The following is a 19,330-nucleotide window of genomic DNA, read 5'->3' as shown; positions in this document are numbered from 1 at the left end:
GGGCCATGCCAAGGGACTGTGTGGAAACAAGAGGACCTGGTTGGGCCTGGGACGTTCCCCCACTGGTACAAAACCCTACAGAGAAGTCTAAGCACGGTCTGACATGGAAATAATTAGAGCATTAATTAAACCTGGTCCTGTGTTTACCTGCTCACATCGCACACCTTTGTTGCCACTGTTTGGGGCAGGAAAGTGACCTGCTTGGTCATAGGTAAAGGTAAAGGGACCCCTGACCATTAGTTCCAGTCGTGCAGTACCTATTTAACTACTCGCACTTTGACGTGCTTTCGAACTGCTAGGTTGGCAGGAGCAGGGACCGAGAAACGGGAGCTCACCCTGTTGCGGGGATTCGAACCGCTGACCTTCTGATCGGCAAGTCCTAGGCTCTGTGGTTTAACCCACAGCGCCACCCACGTCCCGCTTGGTCATGTAGAGGCACATTATTTTTGCGGGGGGTGGGGCAGACACTGGGTTGTCATTTGTGGCTGTAGTTTCATGTATACAAATCAAGATCAGCAGGTGAAATAATATCTTGTTCCAGATTTTGCATTTACAAAGCTGCACAAGTGTACTGACATTCTAAGTCCCACCTTGACATTTGTGTCAATACCTCAGGCTAATGCCATGCTGCTTACCCATACAGTTTTAGTTCTGTCGGTGTTGATATCACACTCTGTTGTTCCATTTGTGTCTGTCAAAGGATCGGCATGAAACAGGTCACTTCTCCCTTGCTTTCTGTGCTGTAGACATAATGAAATAAATATCTGATTTTCTGTTGTGCCAGGCGTTATTGCCATGTTTCGTCAGTTGCAGGGCATCATATCATTTGGCATGGCATTTTTTTAAAACTGGTGCTTCCTTAGTGGCACCTTAATAGCCTGGAATTGAAAAATTGGATGCAACCTGTCTTCTAGGGCGCACTCTTGTTCACAGATTTTATGCCATTTAGATTTCATCTCCCCACGTCCAACCTTCTCACTTTTCTGTAACATCTTTTTTGTAAAAACTTTTCTGTTTTCCCTATAACGCCTTCACTCAGGTTGGCCCTGTCTGTATTGAAGCTGGCACTTTTAACTTGTCTGGAAAATACATTGATAATGTACAACAGGAAAAGTTGGGGTTTTATCTTGTTTAAAAACTAACCAGTGTCTACTTAGTGACTGATTCCTATGTCAAACTGAATCATTGTTAAACCCTAGTTAACTTTAATTGAAATAGGTAGTGTTCCAGTGCAGACTGCCGAAATACAGTGGTACCTCGCAAGACGAATGCCTCGCAAGACGAAAAACATGCAAGACGAAAGAGTTTTCCGGTTTTTTTAGTTGTTCCGCAAGACGAATTTCCCTATGGGCTTGCTTTGCAAGACAAAACGTCTTGCGAGTTCTTGCGAGTTTGTTTCCTTTTTCTTAAAGCCGCTAAGCCGTTAATAGCCGCTAAGCCGCTAATAGCCGTGCTTCGCAAAACGAAAAAACCGCAAGACGAAGAGACTTGTGGAACAGATTAATTTCGTCTTGCGAGGCACCACTGTAGTGGACACTCCACTCCTCCCCAATCCTGTGACTTTCTGGAAACAAGCAGGTTTACTGCTTGTGGTTTATCTGGAGAGAGACAAGGCACAAACTTAGGTTTTCATGACACAACAAACCCAAACCATGGTTTGTTTTGCAGCAGAACTGCGGGAGGAGTGTAGCCCACATAATTTCATCTGCATGCACTAACATGCTACTCCTTCATATGAAGCCAAAGTTATTCTAATGAGGCATGTGAACCAAGCTGGCTTCTCATTACTACTAATATAGTTCATTCGGGAGAGCTCTATAATCTCAGGGTCGTAGGTTCAAGCCCCACATTGGGCAAATGATTCCTGTATTGCAGAGAGTTGGACTAGATGACCCTCATGGTGCCGCCCAACTCTGTGATTCTGTTCTACGATTCATTTATTCTATAAGGCACCCTCTCTGACCTTTTACGCATTACTTATTTTTAAAACCAGACCCAACTGGATTGGCTAAATTAGCCCAGGGCTATACATGTGACTTGCCGGTCAGAAGGTCGGCGGTTCGAATCCCCGTGACGGGGTGAGCTCCCGTTGCTCAGTCCCAGCTCCTGCCAACCTAGCAGTTTGAAAGCATGTCAAAGTGCAAGTAGATAAATAGGTACCGCTCCAGCGGGAAGGTAAACGGCGTTTCCGTGCGCTGCTCTGGTTCGCCAGAAGCGGCTTAGTCATGCTGGCCACATGACCTGGAAGCTGTACGCCGGCTCCCTCGGCCAATAAAGCCGAGAGATGAGCGCCGCAACCCCAGAGTCGGTCACGACTGGACCTAATGGTCAGGGGCCCCTTTACCTTTACCTTTATACATGTGATAACATACAGTAACAAAAAGGCAGACTGACGCAAGGTAACAGAAGTCTAATGATTGGATTGAAAGTTCTAAATAATACCTGAATTATTTATCTAGCAGATAGTGGTAAACGGACAAGAAACCTGAGGGCCCGTTTGTAGACATCTCCTTTTAGTTCTCATCTCTGTCTCCTTTTCCCCTTCCAGATCAACAACAAACCCTGTGGAAAAGTTGGTGTACCTCAACAAGTATCCCGAGACGCAGAAGTAGTTCGTGAACTGGTTGTTCAAAGCAAGCTGGGGACTGAATATCTCCAAGGACGCACCATTAAAAAGTTCATATTGTCTCCTAGAACTGCGCTTGTCAACTTCCTTATCCAGGAATAGCTGGTAGCCGTATTTTCTTAAAACTGCCTGTTTATCACTTTCCATTAAAGTGGGGGAAAAAGGAACTCGGCCATATTCTCCAACCAAGATGCTGCAGAGGGCAGAAAGATTAAAGCGCTGAGTGATAAAGAAGCAAAAGCTAACTTGTATATAATCAATGAACACGAGCACTTCTGCAAATATTTCTTTGGAAATCATGTACAAAAGCTGGCTTTCGTTTTTATCACTGTTGCTAAATACGAGCGAAAGTGTTGCTGTGAGTATTTGGTGCAGGGATAAGCTGCAATGCAGTAAAATGCATCCTCCTTATTCTTGTTTCCCTGTGCAGAAATATTTTGGGAGGGGGTGTTCTTTTAATAATAATAATAATGAAATATATTTTCAGTGTATTGTTACTGAAAGTAATGTACACTGCTGTAATCCATCATCTCTTTCACTGATCCTAGTGATAACCATTCAGCTTGGTTAATCAGTCTCAGCATTCATAATAAAATGTGTTTTCTACTTTATTGTTTATTCGAGTACATCTTTGCTATATTTCCCACCAATTCCCACAGAGTTCACCAGCATAAAACAAGCTAATGAAAATTAATTCTAGGCAAAAAAAAACCCCCACAACTCCTCTGTTTAAATTATTGTCTCCATGTTTCAAAACAGCATGCTGGTAACAGATCAAGTCCAAGTATTGCAGTCTTGCCAAGGGACTTCCATACATGCCGGTTTTGGTCTTTTGTTCAGCTCTGATTCTCACACAGATTTAGATGTTTGGCTAAGTTGTTATCTTGTCTGTGCACTTTAAAAAGTGGAAATAAAAAACGAGGCGCCTTTCAGATATGGAGAGTCAGTGATGTACTTCCATAGCATGTATAGCTGTTCTCTTGAACCAGTTCAGCCACTTGGTTTACTACAGCAAGTCGGTTGTTCTAGACACTGGAAATTTCTGTAACAAAAAGGAACAGGTTTCCTGGTTTCACTTCTTTGCCATCTCAGTTCGCAGAGCTTAGTGTACAATCTTATTGGCAAACCACGAGTCACAAGTCAGCTCTCTGTCTTGACAATTTGGAAATCAACCCAATAATGTATGGCCAATATTTCTAAGCCTTTAATCCATGGAACTCTAAAGGGCAAACACTACAAGTAGATATTGTTTATTGTGGTGGCGGGTGGCAATTAGAGCTATCAAAACCAGATTCTCACAGTGGCTGAATTTAAACAGCTGTCTACCTTGAACAGCATTTCAGAAGCTCCAGGAAACACAGACTAGTGTGTAGCCCAACACTGCCTGGCCGCTGTCGTGCCACAAACTTCAATATATTTACCGACCTGAGCATGTGTAAATAACCTTTTTGCATTTTGTATTATTGTCAGGAGTTACCTCAGCCTTCGAAATCTCTGGTCCAATTCTGTCTTGAGCATGGCTCTCAAAGAACTATCTTTGGTTTATTGACATTTTCGTTTTAATGAAGATTGGCTTACTGTATTTTTCGCTCCATAAGACGCACTTTTTTCCTCCTAAAAAGTAAGGGGAAATGTGTTTGCGTCTTATGGAGCGAATGCAGGCTGCGCAGCTATCGCTGAAGCCAGCAGAGCGAGAGCGAGAGCTGCGCAGCGCCTCTTGTTGTGCTGGCTTCCCAGCGAAGCAGGAGGAGGGACGGAAGGGAGCCCTTACAGAGCCCTTCCGTCCCTCATCCTGCTTCGCTGGGAAGCCAGCAGACCAAGAGGTGTCGCACAGCTCTCCCTCTTGCTCTGCTGGGTTCAGCAGAGCAGCGCCTCCTCAGCGAAGTGGAAAGTAAGGGGCTCTGTAAGGGCTCCCTTCCTTTCCTCCTCCCGCTTCGCTGAAGAGTGGCGCTCCGTCTCACCTGCCTCCTTCGATCCCCCCAGCAGGGACCACGCTGCTAGGCGGCCAGCAGATCCAGCTTCCCCAAAGGGGCGGATGGACCGGCGGCTCCTTAGCCTGATCCTCCCTCCTCCTGCCTCTTCCTCTTCTTTTCCCCAGCTGCCTTAGGCTTCTCTCGAGCCTTCCTGAGAGCCCAGCTGCCCCCTAAGCCAGTGCCCGGCTCTATTCCTCGCAAGCCCCTCAGCCCCTGGCAAGGCTCAGGAGCGCTCAAATGGGGAGGGGCCTCAGATTCAGAATATTTTTTTTTCTTAGGTGTGTCTTATGGTCGGGTGCGTCTTATAGAGCGAAAAATACGGTAGTCCTGTCGACTTGGGCATTCAGAAATCTGATCCAAAAGTCTCTGGTTTCAAAGCTGAGTCAATGTTGAAAAGGAGACCATAAGCACAGGTTGTGCCTGTTATGGAGAGTATAACTTGTTTCATCTAGTGTGGCCATATATCCTATGTCAGAGCACAGTCTTCTGTTTGAAGCACTGTTCAGCCTTTCTGCCTGGCTTAAAGATAAGGAACCATAAGAACGAAGGGCAAGAGAGAAGAGACCAGTTTCCAGCTGGACAACAGAATGAGCCAGCTGCAGTCTTCCTCACTTTTGGTGAGCTCTGTTTACAGTTTCATAATTCTAAATCTATATGCATACCAGTCAACATATGCAGATGTTATGCAAATCTCCGCTTTTAGCCTTCTTTTTTGACGATGCATAATTTGCCACCCTAATTTTAGCTGGAATTTAAATAATGTGTTTTTTCACTGTATGCATTTGCATACAGAAACTCCATTAGCTATCAGGCATAATTGTTATAAAATAATAAGCCAGTCTTAACCTTTTGATTCATATACACTCTTGCACGGTGGTGATTTAATAAAATATCTTCACTGTTCAGGTGGGGAAGGAAAAAGGATCTTAAGCTGTCAGCCATCCAAGTGTTGAATCAAGTGTGCAATCAGAATTATATAGAGAGAAATGAAACAAGACTCTGCCCTTTACACTATTTAGAAGTAAATTAGAGGATCATTTTTAAGTGTTTTATATCCCCCATTGAAAAGGCTCATTGCAGGCTACAATATAAAAACAATAGAAATAAATATCAAAACATGCAGTATGAATAAAGTGCCAAAATTCCTGAAAGTTAATTATAAACCCCATTCTTCTATGCCTTTTTTCCCTGTTGGGGGTTATATTATTGGAGATGGGGAAAGGACTGGCTCTTTGTGCTATGGAGAAAGAATCGTCAACAACATTGGTTGATATTGACTGCTATATATTTGATGACTTTTTCACCCTGCAGATTTGTTACTGGTCCTTAGAATGAGAATTGAATTTAGATCTGGCATAAAAAGATAATTCCTATGCTTCAGAAGCCATAAATTCTTAATGGTGCTAGCTAAAATAACAATGTCCCATTGTTACAATAACTCCCTCCACCCTGAGCTTATCCATGTGCACGCTTGTTTGGGCCTCTATTCGCACAACCAGTTTCCCCGTCAGAAAATACTTCCCTTTGTTTGTAATCTAACATCTTGTTCACCATTGCAGGGGAGGGGAGGGGAACGCTAGACAACATGCTTTGCTTACTCTGTCTCCGACTTGGAGTGAAAACAACAACACACAAGCTATTTGAAAAGTTAATTTCTTTTTAGTAACCGTAGCAAATAGCCTTGTAAAAACGAATTCCCTTAGGAAGCTTCCTCCTCTGCCATTTCTCCACAAAAGGAGAAATGTTGGAGATGGTTGTTGGGGCCAAATAAGAGTTTGCTTTCCACTGTAGGACATTTCCCTAAACCCGGTCCTTTTTTTTCCTTTTTGCAAAACCTTTTCCAGTAATCGAAATAAACTTGAAAAATGTGTCACTTTGGCAGTGCTTTGCTGAAAGTTCCAGAATTTCTCGCATGCTGTATTGTTCCGTGGCTTGGACTTGCCTCGTAAGCAGCACGCTTGATTAGAGAGGGCTGAAAGTTCACAAAATTGCCTTGGTGCATTTCTGTTGTTTGCAGCACGGACAAGGAAGAGGGGTTGGGGGAGGGGCTCGACATCCTGGACTTCAGGCTCGAAATGCATGGATGATAAAACACGCTCTCTAGAAAGAGGAATTATCATTGGCCAGTTCAACATTCCTAGACCAACCTAGGGTCCATATACCGTATTTTTTGCTCTATAGGACGCACTATTTCCCCTCCAAAAATTAAGGGGAAATGTGTGTGCGTCCTATGGAGCGAATGCAGGCTCCTTGGCTTCAGTGATATCAACTTGAAGCCTCCAAAGCGCAGAGGGAGCGCTCCCTCTGCGCTCCAGAGGCTAAGCGTTGCTTTCGCCGAAGCGTGGAGAGCGAGAGGGGTCGGTGAGGATTTTTTTCATTGATTTCCCCCCCTAAAAACTAGGTGCGCCTTGTGGTCCAGTGCGCCTTATGGAGCGAAAAATATGGTAGATGGAAGCCTCCTAGTATACCTGGCTACTCAAGAGTTTCCCACAAGCATCTGATTGGCTACTGTGAGAACAGGAATGCTAGACTAGATGGAACACTGGCCTGATCCAGTAGGTCAGCGGTTCTCAACCTGTGGGTCCCCAGATGTTGTTGGACTACAACTCCCATCATCCCTGAACTCTGGCCTTGCAAGCTAGGGGTGATGGGAGTTGTAGTTCAACAACATCTGGGGACCCACACGTTGAGAAAGGCTGCAGTAAGCTGTTCTTGTGTTCTTGTAGGATGCAGGCAGAAGCAAGGGTGCCCAAAAAGGAGCAAAAGATGGCTTGGCAATGACTGGGTGTACTCCTCGCTTTTCAAGCAGCTACCACCAGTATCCTAAAAAGAGGGCCATGTGTGAAAAGACAATAATGCAATACGTACAAGGTAAGCTGGTCAAATGTAATGGTTAGCAGAATGATGGGAGAGACAGGCAATCACCATTTCCGCCTACACATCAACAGCCAACATGCTGGATGGCCTTGCTAAGGTGTGAACACGTCAGATATGATTTTGGTAAATAATGCTCTGAACAATCAGGAAAGGTGCTACAGAATACTACGGCTGCAATTTTAAGTGCACTTTCTGGGACATAAGTGAGTACAGTCGTACCTTGGTTTTCAAACAGCTTAGTTCTCGAACGTTTTGGCTCCCAAACGCAGCAAACCCAGAAGTGACTGTTCTGGTTTGCAAACTATTTTTGGAAGCCAAACATCCAACGGCGCTTCCAATTGGCTGCAGGAGGTTCCTGCAGCCAATCAGAAGCCGCACTTTGGTTTCCAAACATTTTAGAAGCCAAACGGATTTCTGGAACGGATTCTGTTTGACTTCCAAGGTACGACTGTACTGCATTCAGTTTTAAATTAAGGAGATCACAGACGCCCAGAGTTGTAGAGTTGGAAGGAACTGCAAAGATAATCCAGTCCAAACTCCTGCATTGCAAGAATCTTTCATCCAACATGGGACTCAAACCCACAACCCTGTGATTAAGAGTCTCATTGAAGGGCTGTTGTTAATTTGCCCATTTATTCACTCTTCCAAGATGGGGTAGGAAAATCTGTCAGATCTCAAAATATAATGTATTTTTAAAAACTGATTTTATTTTTTTTAAATCCAGAAACTTCAAGGTCTACTTCCTACTATAGTAGCTTATGAAAAAATAATAATTTTGTTCAACTTATTTTTTTAAAGCCCCAACAACTAGTATTAGCGATAATGTACCAGGTGAGTGACAAAGACATGTTAGCTTGTGGTTAAGGAAAGACAAGTGGCAGTCAATAGAAATTATATTTTACAAGTGGGTCCTGCAACAAATTTCTGCGATATGGAGTGTTCAGGATTTCAGCCACCCCTGAAATCAGTCTGTCCCTTGTCCTCCTTTCAGTATTCTATGGCCATTTGAGCATGTTCAGTTATCATTTGAGCTGTTAAAGTTCCCACTGATTTTTAAAAAAAACAGTTTTAGGGATTCTCCCAAGCCTATTGCTCTTGGTCCATGGGTGATACCATTCTGACTATGTAAGCAACAACACCCAAATCTTGAATATCAGAAGTAGAGAGAACAAAGCAGCCAAAAATGTTACAGTGACCCAAAAGGGCATCACTGGTCTCTGCAAAGGGTTCAAAACTTTCTACAAAAATAATTAGCAGAATCTACCAGGAAATTTTGTCCATGCTCCATTTAAATAACTACTTTTCTGGGGGATTGTGCTTTTTGTGTGTGGAGACCTATGGGAGTTGTGTGAAAATATGAAGGAAAATGTTAGCTCTAAAAATAACCTTTGTGTGGGAGGCGTGATATCAACAACTGGTCGGCACAAATCTTCCCAGGCCCCCAATGTATTAACAATGTCCCTCAAGTCCATGCCGACTGTGTTAAGTTGAATTAACAACAGGATGACAATGTTGCCTGACAGTCCTTTCAGCCAAGGACTGTTGCAACAAAGAAATCATGGCAGTATGTTATTTACAAAATGTAGATAGCGAGGAATGGAATTGGCATGGTTTTCTAAAACAACGTACGGTAATTCTGGGAAATGTTTAGCTGAATTCTCCCCTCCCTCAGATCTATTCTAATAATTGGCATTTCCCTGAATGCCACGGATGTCAAGTTCAGCAAGTACAAACTGGGATTGGTGGAGGAAAAGGATCTGGCCTAATGAAGTGATAGGGCTGTTAAGTGAGAGCCCAATTGATCCAGCTGCTATTGTTGGCGGAAAGTTGGAACAAGTTGGAGAAGCAGAAAGATGATACAGGGCAAGTCTCAAAAGCTGAAGCAGCTTGTTGCTTAGCGTTCAATACACGGTTTCCCTGCTAGGAATGCTCCCATCCACAGTTTATACAACTGGGTAAACAGTGAGAGTGATGATGGATTGCATGTCTAAGGTCCCAGTTTTTCAGCTAAATAAGACTGCAAACTGCTGCTGGTCCTTGTTACCCATGTGGACCACTCAAAGATCATTTGGGCTGAAGTCCTCCACACCTCTTCGGTCGATAGGAATTAGAATCATGGAATTGTGGAGTTGAAAGGGTCATCTTTTGCCCAACATGGGGCTGAAACCCATAACTGATATCAAGAGTCTCATGGTGAGCTAGTGGTCAGACTGGCTGAATTCAAACCATCGGAATTTGCTCCTTTAGTGGCGATGAATAGCCTCAGAAATTGCAGCTCTGATAGGAAACAACAAGCAAGGGAGAAATAGGTATCTGAGTTATTGAAAGCCCAACATGTTTCAGAAATGGGAGGTTCCTTCTCCAGGGGCAATCTAAAACCAATGCTACCACCACTTGTGAAAAACCTACAAATACTCATTATAAAGAAGGTTCTAAAAATGAAATAAAGACCATTTATATATACAAAACCAAACAATTTATCATTGTGCCTCCTTTTTAAACAGTGTTTCTTATAGCATCCATGTTAAATCTCTAAATACAAATGCTACACAAGGGAAATGGGAGAAACTTTACTGATGTCACTATTAACATAAGAAGCAGCATACTGAAACAGACAAAAACTAAAAAGACTCAAAGCTCTGTAAGTAGTAGCTGACTAAACTTACCTTCTTGCTGAAGAGCTTTCAGGCTGATTGTCCAAAGCAGACTCTAAAGGGAAGACTTGTAACTCATCGGTAGAGCACATTGCTTTAGCTGCAGGTTCAATCTCTCACCTCCAATAAAAGGCTGAGGTGGTGGGGATGTTTGACCTCTACCAAAGTCCCTGAAGAGCTGCAGGCATTCAGAAAAGACATTATTTGGCTAGATTAACTTATAGCCTGACTATACAAGGAAATTTCCTATGCTTTAATAGACTAATCCTATGGTCATGAAGCTCACATCAAAAAAACTAAGATCATGGCCACTGGTCCATCACATTCTGGCAAATAGAAGGGGAAGAAATGGAGGCAGTGAGAGATTTTACTTTCTAGGGCTCCATGATCACTGCAGATGGTGACAGCAGCCATGAAATTAAAAGACGCCTGCTCCTTGGGAGAAAGGTGATGGCAAACCTAGACAGCATCTTAAAAAGCAGAGACATCACCTTGCCAACAAAGGTCCATATAGTTAAAGCTATGGTTTTCCCATTAGTTATGTATGGAATTGAGAGCTGGACCATAAAGAAGGCTGATCGCCGAATAATTTATGCTTTTGAATTATGGTGCTGGAGGAGACTCTTGACTGCAAGAAGATCCAACCTATTCATTCCTAAGGAAATCAGCCCTAAGTGCTCACTGGAAGGACAGATCGTGAAGCTGAGGCTCCAATACTTTGGCCACCTCATGAGAAGAGAAGACTCCCTGGAAAAGACCCTGATGTTGGGAAAGATGGAGGGTGCAAGGAGAAGGGGACGACAGAGGACGAGATGGTTGGACAGTGTTCTCGAAGCTACCAGCATGAGTTTGACCAAGCTGCAGGAGGCAGTGGAAGACAGGAGTGCCTGGCGTGCCCTGGTCCATGGGGTGACAAAGAGTCGGACACAACTAAATCCTGTGGTCAACAATGACTTTGGTTTTATTTATATACCGCACCAAGCTACTTTAGGGGTGACAAATCAGAAACATTTCTACTGTTAAGGGACCTCGACTGGGCTCATCAATCAGCATCTGCATTCCTGTCTTAACAAGGAATATTTTTATTCACTTACTACATTTATTTATATACCACCTTTTCCTTCAAGGAGCTTAAGGTGGTATACATGGTTCTACCCCTCCCCATTTTCATACCCTTCAACATTTCTCCAATGAAAACAGGGATCTCCTATATAATAATAATAATAATAATAATAATAATAATACCCTGTCCATCTGACTGGGTTGCCCCAGCCACTCTGGGCAGCTTGCAGCATATATAAAAACGTAGTAAAACATGCCTTCAGATGTCTTCTAAAAGTTATGTAGTTATTTATCTCCTTGGCTCGGGGGTTGCATAACTCCCTCCAACATTTATTCAATGAAAGTAGGGACATCCTACCATACCCACCGACATTGTTTTGATGAAAATAGGAACATCCTAAGCAAAAGCAGGACATTCCGGGATTAAATCAGAACCCAGACAGCTTCTAAAAATCTATCAATCCCTGGAAAATAGGGACACTTGGAGGGTCTGCATTTTATCCTCACAATAAGCTTTTGAGGTTAGGTTAGGTTAGGCTGAGCGATGGTGATTGGCTCAAGATGAGCTTCATGTCTGAGTTGGGGTCTGAATCCTTGCCTCCCAAGGTCATAGTCCAATACTTTAATCATTACACAACACTGGCTCTTTTATTTTGCACTTCGGGTGTGATTAAACCCTGGAGAAAACTAGCAGATTATAATGGGAAACATCTAAATATAGCCCTTTTATTTGGGTTGTTGTTTTTTAAAGAACATTGTCATTGTTGTTTTTTAAAGAACATTGTCATTGAGAAACATTTTGCAATGAGCATCACCCTTCCAAGAAGCAAAAAATTAAATTTTCCTCATCTACAATTAAGAATTGAGGCATTAAAAAAAGCCTTGTTCCAAGGTAGACTTTTTATGTGGCTCATATGAAAATAATTCTCAATATGATGATTCCAAATTAAACAGCAGTTGTTTGGACAAGTGCTTGGAGTTTAATTTATTCTTATGAATTTTTGAGACTCCCCTGGTTCTACCTCATTTGAACTCCAAATTGCAATCTACCTGCACAGATTGACAGCGCTGCAGCTGCAAATGTGTTTACTTTGCAATCAGAGGAGTGTGGCAGAGAATCCTTTTATGCCCAAATAAACAGGTGAAAACTAGTCTAGAAATTGCTCAGGGAGTAATCCGCCCAGTGACTGGAGCCACGGGAACAAGGCCTTAAAGCTGTTTAATGAGTGAGAGAATTGGCACAGTTTCTATAGTGTCAGTGTCTAAGGTGGCCACTTAATGCACTGGAGAAAGAGAGAGAGATACGGATGGGGGGGGGGGAGAGAGAATGTATCATAAATAAGAGGATAGATATTTGCATAACATCCACATGTGCTGCTTTATATGCATAGCTTTCAATTTAGAAATAATTGCTATTGTAGAGGCTTAAGCAGTGGATACACCTCACCACAGACCCTTTTCCAAGGACAGTCCCGGATTTACAGAAGCCATCCTGGTTTCTAATTTGATCCCAGAATGTCCCACTCTTCCTTAGGGGGTCCCTATTTTGATTGGTGAAATGTTGGAAGGTATGGAAGGGTTTTTTTTTAAGGTGACCCAGAAACTACAATTAATCCAGAATGCGGTGGCTAGACTGGTGACTGGGAGTGGCCAAAACCACATAACACCAGTCCTGAAAGACCTACATTGACTCCCAGTATGTTTCTGAGCACAATTCAAAGTGTTGGCACTGGCCTTTAAAGCCCTAAAAGGCCTTGGACAGGTATACCTGAAGGTGTGCCTCCACCCCCCATCGTTCAGCTCGGACACTGAGGTATAGCGCCGAGGGCCTTTTGGCGGTTTACTCCCTGCAAATTCTGAGGTGACAGGGAACCAGGCAGAGGGCCTTATAGGTGGTGGCGCCTGCCCTGTGGAACGCCCTCCCATCAGATGTCAAGGAAATAAACAACTACCTGACTTTTAGAAGACATCTGAAGCATAGCTGTCAACTTTTCCCTTTTCTTGCGAGGAATCCTATTCGGAATAAGGGAATTACCCTTAAAAAAAAAGGGAAAAGTTGATTGCTATGATCTGAAGGCAGCCATGTTTAGGGAAGCTTTTAATGTCTGATGTTTTATTGCTTTATTATTATTATTATTATTATTATTATTATTATTATTATTATTATCATTAATTCTGTTGGGAGCCACCCAGAGTGGCTGGGGAAAACCAGCCAGATGGATGGGGTATAAATAATGAAATTGTTGTTGTTGTTGTTGTTTTATTATGTTTTTATATAGGTTGGGAGCGCATTATTATGAACTGGCAGGACGATGGGGAGGAAGAAGATGAGGAAGAGGATCCCAGTGAGGGGTGTAGCTGGGACTGGGACACACCGGGGCAAGCAGGGGACAGGGAAGGGAGTATTCAATGGATAATGGAGAATGGCAAGGGAATGGGGGTCAGTTCACAAGAACCAGAGCAGCAGGACCCATCACCAGAGCCAGAGGGACCCCTGTCTCCACAAACACAGTGGGCTCTGAGGCATAGGGAGCAGCGAGAGGGGCACTCCAGGAGGCTGAGGCAGCTGTTGTAAACAAAAATTGCCCTTTTCCCTTATGGGGTATCCAAGAACCCATATAGAGTCCTTACATAGGTTCCCTATTGGTAGGAGAAAATAACAGAGGCCAACCAGAGAATATTGAGAAGCAAAGCAGCTAGTAAGCTTGATCTTTATTGATCTGTTGCAACAGGGTGCTCCCCTCACCCGCAGAAGAGAGGAGGAACCCAGAAAAATGGCACGCGAGGCCTTATAAAGACTTTTGAAATTGCCACCCTGTAGATCAAGACCACCCCCAGAAACATCATACATACATCACAGAAGGGGTGTAACCTAAGACCACCCCTCAGATACATCATACCTACATCACAGAAAAGGCGGTCTTAAAACAGAAATTTGAATGTTGTTTTTCTCCTGTCGTTATTTATCTCCTGTCTGGAAGGTTACTTTATTGGATTGCCTGGGGAGCCTGGCCAGTCTTTTGTAATGATAAATACTTAGTTCCTGGGCCAGGTCACAGGCTCACAGCCTATTCATATCTTAAATGTGCCCTTAAGACAGGGTTTGTGAGGAAAGAGACAATGGGGAGGTTTCCTACTTTGACCTTGCAGAGAAAACATTTGCTCAGTTTGGGAATCAAAAATGGTTCCAGGTCGGTCTTCCTGTGCTGATCTATGTATGTGCTTGGTTAGTACATTTATGAACATTACCATATATCTAAGACTTCAAAATTCCTATCACACAGCCAAGCCCAGCTCCCTGGCTGACCAGGTGAGGCTCGCTAGATCTGGGAGGAGGTGTGTGATTCCTCTGCTGGATTAGGTTTGGGACAGGTGAGGGTCACAGGCCTCATCAAGCCCAGATGCTGCAATCAGCAAGCAAGGTGTAAAAGGAAAGCAGAGCTGAGGTGCTGTGTCTGCTCTAACACCCATGTTGGTGTTAGACCTCAGCTTGGATCAGTGCCGGATTAAACCCTGTGGAGGCCCCTAAGCGGTCAGGATCTCAGGCCCACCCCTCCTCTATCACATTGAACTAAGAAAGCTTGTTTGTAATTTGCTTTCCAGGTCAAATCACTGTTATTTTGATCTTTTGTTGCAGGACTCCTAAAAGGCGTGGGGCCCGTAGGCTGCTGCCTATTTAGTAATCTGGCACTGGCTTGAATGCTCCAGGATTTCTGCAAGACTGTGCTTCAGTTTGGACTTTGGACACATGGGTTGATCCTGCACTGGGAACTTGCACAAGGTAGGCCAGGAATTCATTATTAATATTATTATTATTGAATAAGACATCCCTCTTTTCAGTGTGTTGCCATAGTAAGGAAGACTTTGCCCACATGACCTAGGTTCCAGCACTCTCTTCTGTCCAGAAGCTAAACTACTGGTGTTGGCTGGCCGTGCTCCCTAAATTCACAATCAAATCTATTAATTTAGCTATGGCTTTAGTTGTGTTCAAAGCCGGGGTAGGGGACACACAGCCATTCAGAGTGGCAGCGTGCATTTTGGAAGTTTTTTTTTTTAATTCCCATTCCAAGCACTTAGCAATGGCAACAGAGTGGCTGGGGAAACCCAGCCAGATAGGCAGGGTATAAGTAATAAATTATTATTATTATTATTATTATTATTATTATTATTATTATTAATTATTATTATTATTATTATTATTATTTTATTACTGGGTCTGTGTCACATAAGGGGTTAAACTTGGGCCCCATCTGCACTATGCTTCTAAAGCAGTATCATACCACTTTAAACAGCCATCGCTTCCCCAAAAGGATCCTGGGAAGGGTAGTTGAAGGATGCTAAGAGGTCTTAGAAGACCCCTATTCCCCTCAGAGAGCTATGCAATTTCCAGAATGGTTTAACAACCAATTCCTCTTACCAGAGAACTCTGGGAATTGTAGCTCTGCGAGGGGAATAGGGGCCTCCTAATAGCTTCACAGCTCCCATAACAAACTACAGTTCACAGGGATTCTTTTGAAAGGGGAATGCCATGGTTTTGAAAAGAGAAATTGAGGGTCCCTGGGACAGGTTTCTCCACATATTCCTGTAGATTTTCCGGCAGGTCAGATACACTCTTTCGCAGCCTTGATAAGCAGCAATAAATGGCAAAGAGCCATTTAATTGGGTCTCACGTCTCGTTTTGCAAACCATCCCTTTGCTTTTTTAAAAAGCCACCATCAATATACAGTGGTTCTCAAAAGCCTCCCGAACGCCGAAAACCCAGAAATAAGTGTTCGGGTTTTTGAACGTTTTTCAGAAGCAGAACGTCTGATGTCTGCTATGGTTTCCGGGGCGCCAGAATTACGGATTACCTTTGAGAACCAAGGTACCACTGTATGTTTATTTGTAGGCCGCTCATAACATATGAACAGCAACAAATGTAACAATTCCACCCCAACACACAAATTAAGAACAATTACACATGTCTGACTTGTCTCCTTAACAAACAGAAGTTAAGCATTTAATGTTTATCCCATGCTATGGAAAACGCTTTCACCAGAGATTTGACAGGCACCCTCACTCTTGGCTTTCAGGCTTCTCTTGAGTCCTCCATAGCTGTTTACCATCTTCTTGAGAAGCCAGGCATTTTATGAGTTATTTCATACTCCTTTTCCCCCCAATGGTTTTTCATGTTTTATTGTCTGCGTATAGCTGTGCAACACCCTGAAGTTTTACGAGATGGCAGTATATAAATGCTTTTTATAGATAAATAAATCCTTTACCCACAGCATAAACGATGCAATCCCACACTACATGCCAGGGTGAAGTTTTGGGGTTGTTTGGGTGGAGTTTGTAAGTCGATCCCATGTATTCACGTTGAGTTCTCTGGTATGCCAAGGTACAATTTCACTTTGTCTCAATGGCAACTGGAGCTAAGAAAACAGAGCAATCACTTGGCCTTCAGGAAACCAGATAAATTCTTCAAATTCCTCTCTGGGGAAAGGGTCACATTTGTTCATTCAAGGTTGGAATTAAAATATTGCGCCCCCACCCACCCACTAAATCCTTCTTTAGGCTATTTTGGGGTTCCCCCCTTTTTTTTCTTCTACAGTGTAGATTTGCACTGTACATGAGCGGATAGATTATTTGCACTAATCAGAAGAGGATTTAAGTTTCAGCAAGTCACCACAACAATCGGGGGAAATGTTTGAGTGAGACAAACAGGAGGAGGACCAGAAATAGCAGGGAGGTAATAGGACGCGGGTGGCGCTGTGGTCTAAACCACAGTGCCTAGGACTTGCCGATCAGAAGATCGGCGGTTCGAATCCCCGCAATGGGGTGAGCTCCCATTGCTCGGTCCCTGCTCCTGCCAACCTAGCAGTTCGAAATCACGCAGTGCAAGTAGATAAATAGGTACCACTCCGGCAGGAAGGTAAACGGTGTTTCCATGCGCTGCTCTGGTTCACCAGAAGTGGCTTAGTCATGCTGGCCACATGACCCGGAAGCTGTATGCCGGCTCCCTCGGCCAGTAAAGCGAGATGAGCACCACAACCTCAGAGTCATCTGCGTCTGGACCTAATGGTCAGAGGTCCCTTTACTTTTAATAGGGCTTCTGATTGTTGCGTCTTGAGATGGGAGTGGGATTGTATACTTTCCGCAAACCCGGAAGTGAGTGTTCCAGTTTGAAAACGTTCTTTGGAACCTGAACGTCTGATGGGGCTTCCGTGGCTTCTGTAGCTGCGCCTTGATTTCCGAACATTGTGGAAGTCGATTGGACTTCCGGAAAGGATTCTGTTCGATTTCCAAGGTACCACTGTACTTTGGAAATGATCGTGCGCATAATGATAATGCGTTGTTATTGCATTCAACCTGATCAGTCCCCATTATGCACCTTTAATCCAAGCCTGCAATATTTTGTTTGCTTGTAAGGCACTTTGGGTTGCCCTGGGCAAGAAAAAGCAACTAATAGTTTTAATAATTTCAAAATAAGAGATAATACATTTTAATTGTGCAAACCTAAATATCTGGTAAGTGCTTGAATCCCTCTCGATATCCTAAAAGACGGAAGACTGGCAAAACTCTAAAACAGACTTCTAGGTCAAATGTGAAGCGATGGAGTGTTTTCTGTATTGTCTGTGCACGTATTGTTTTACCCATTGCTGATCTAATCCTTTGTGAACAGGAAGGAAACGTATTTTACATTGTTAACGAAGGCCAAGGGGGTCAGCACGAGACAGAAAATAAGATGGCTGTTTCCTCCACGCAAGTGATGCAACTTTGCAAAGGTTACTCATTCAAGCTCTGTCTGCGTGATATGTCAGATGGAGTGAGGGGGGGAGGGGGAGATGTGTAAAGTGGAGAATGATTCAAAGCAAACAAAAATAGAGGAAATGATTCTACAAGAAGCCAAGGGGTTTTTTTGTGTAGGTGGCGGTTATTTTTTGCTTTTTTGTTTTGAGGTGGGGCAAATTGTGTAACGTCACCCTTCCAGCAAGCCAAGGCAGTTTGCAATCTAATTACCAGTAATGCTAGGCATGACCTAACTAAAAAGAAACATTTAAAGAGGTCTGCTAATTTCAATGGGACAGGCATACAACCTGGTCCTATGTATCCTTACACAGAAGATGTCCTATCTTGTTCAATGGGGACTCATTCACAAATCTATTTTTTAAAGCATGGCACTTTTCTTTTAAAGGAATAATAGCCGTGGGGACCTGGTCCAGCACCGATCTCACTCAGGTTTCCCACTGACAATTCTGGCTGCAAATGTGCAGGAATGAACATCAATGGGGGGGGGGGGAGAGATATTCAACAGGGAACCTATCCAGAATATGTTGAATTGGGGCCCCACAGTTACATTTCCTTGAAAACAAACATAGCAGCATTAAGCACCCCTTTTTAAAAAGCGGGATTCATGCAATGTTTAATTTGACCCTTAATGAAAAGCAGAACTTTCCTGTTGATCTAAATGGAATTTAAAAGGGCTTACCGGTACCTAAAGTCCTCCTCTAAGCATTTATATGTTACGTGCAGAGACATGTAGCAAAAGCTGAGTGGAGATGCTTTAGATGGGAGAAACTTGAGGAAGGGGAAGGGTTAAAGATAGACTCCAGATCAGCCTTTCCTGAGGCTGCTTTTGCTTTGGCTGGAATGTGCCACAAATCCTGATTCAAACCTTCAATTTTAACCAGGTGAATATCGGTCCGTACATGCAACACCGGCCAGCATCTAAAGGAAACGTGAAGCTTCAGGCTTGTTTTCCTTGATCAACAGCTTGTCATGCTTTGACAACCTGCTTCTGAACAGAGTATCATTTTGAGATACAGAAGGATGAGCATTAACAGTTCAAAGTTGACAAAGTTAAGCATTCCAAAGAGCCCAAGCTCTTTGCAAGGTGCTACGCAGCTTTCGTTTTTGCCCGTTGGGTTGTTGTATCCATGGTGCCTTAGCCTTCGCAGAAAGCACTTCCCCTCAGCCTCAGGAGAGGGTGATCTGGAGAGACAAATTCTGGGGACCTGGTTTTCCCCAATCCATCTTTCTAACCACTGCCCTTTGTCCTCTATCTAGGGAGTTCCCGCAGCTTTTCAGGTGAGATGAAGGGTCTATGTGGTTATGGGAGAAACTGGGTGCAATAAAGGCAAAGCCACCATTGGATATGA

General features: G+C 43.5%; 1 protein-coding gene and 2 long non-coding RNA genes across 4 annotated transcripts in view; 2 read left to right on the top strand and 1 right to left on the bottom strand.

The window, feature by feature from the left end:
* LARS2 (leucyl-tRNA synthetase 2, mitochondrial) overlaps nucleotides 1-3,237 on the top strand; it is a 62,936-nt gene extending 59,699 nt beyond the window's left edge. For both annotated transcript variants that reach the window (XM_083705635.1, XM_083705636.1), the window contains exon 21: nucleotides 2,549-3,237. In XM_083705635.1, coding sequence (XP_083561761.1) covers nucleotides 2,549-2,728 — 180 coding nt within the window. In that variant the 3' untranslated portion in view covers nucleotides 2,729-3,237. The remainder of the gene's footprint in view (nucleotides 1-2,548) is intronic.
* LOC310828517 lies at nucleotides 3,086-10,172 on the bottom strand. Its single transcript, XR_014556993.1, has 2 exons — nucleotides 10,143-10,172; nucleotides 3,086-3,668 (listed from the first exon to the last, which is right to left on the bottom strand). It is a non-coding gene; the product is annotated as an uncharacterized lncRNA (long non-coding RNA).
* LOC310828505 lies at nucleotides 5,099-14,962 on the top strand. The gene is made up of 3 exons (XR_014556980.1): nucleotides 5,099-5,216; nucleotides 7,326-7,470; nucleotides 13,472-14,962. It is a non-coding gene; the product is annotated as an uncharacterized lncRNA (long non-coding RNA).
* The last annotated feature ends 4,368 nt before the right edge of the window (nucleotides 14,963-19,330 follow it).

This window comes from Podarcis gaigeae (assembly GCF_964106915.1).
Source record: "Podarcis gaigeae genome assembly, chromosome: 12".
NCBI classification, from domain to species: domain Eukaryota; kingdom Metazoa; phylum Chordata; class Lepidosauria; order Squamata; family Lacertidae; genus Podarcis; species Podarcis gaigeae.
Note: the sequence above shows the minus strand (reverse complement) of the source record. Positions and strands in the feature narration are given on the sequence as shown.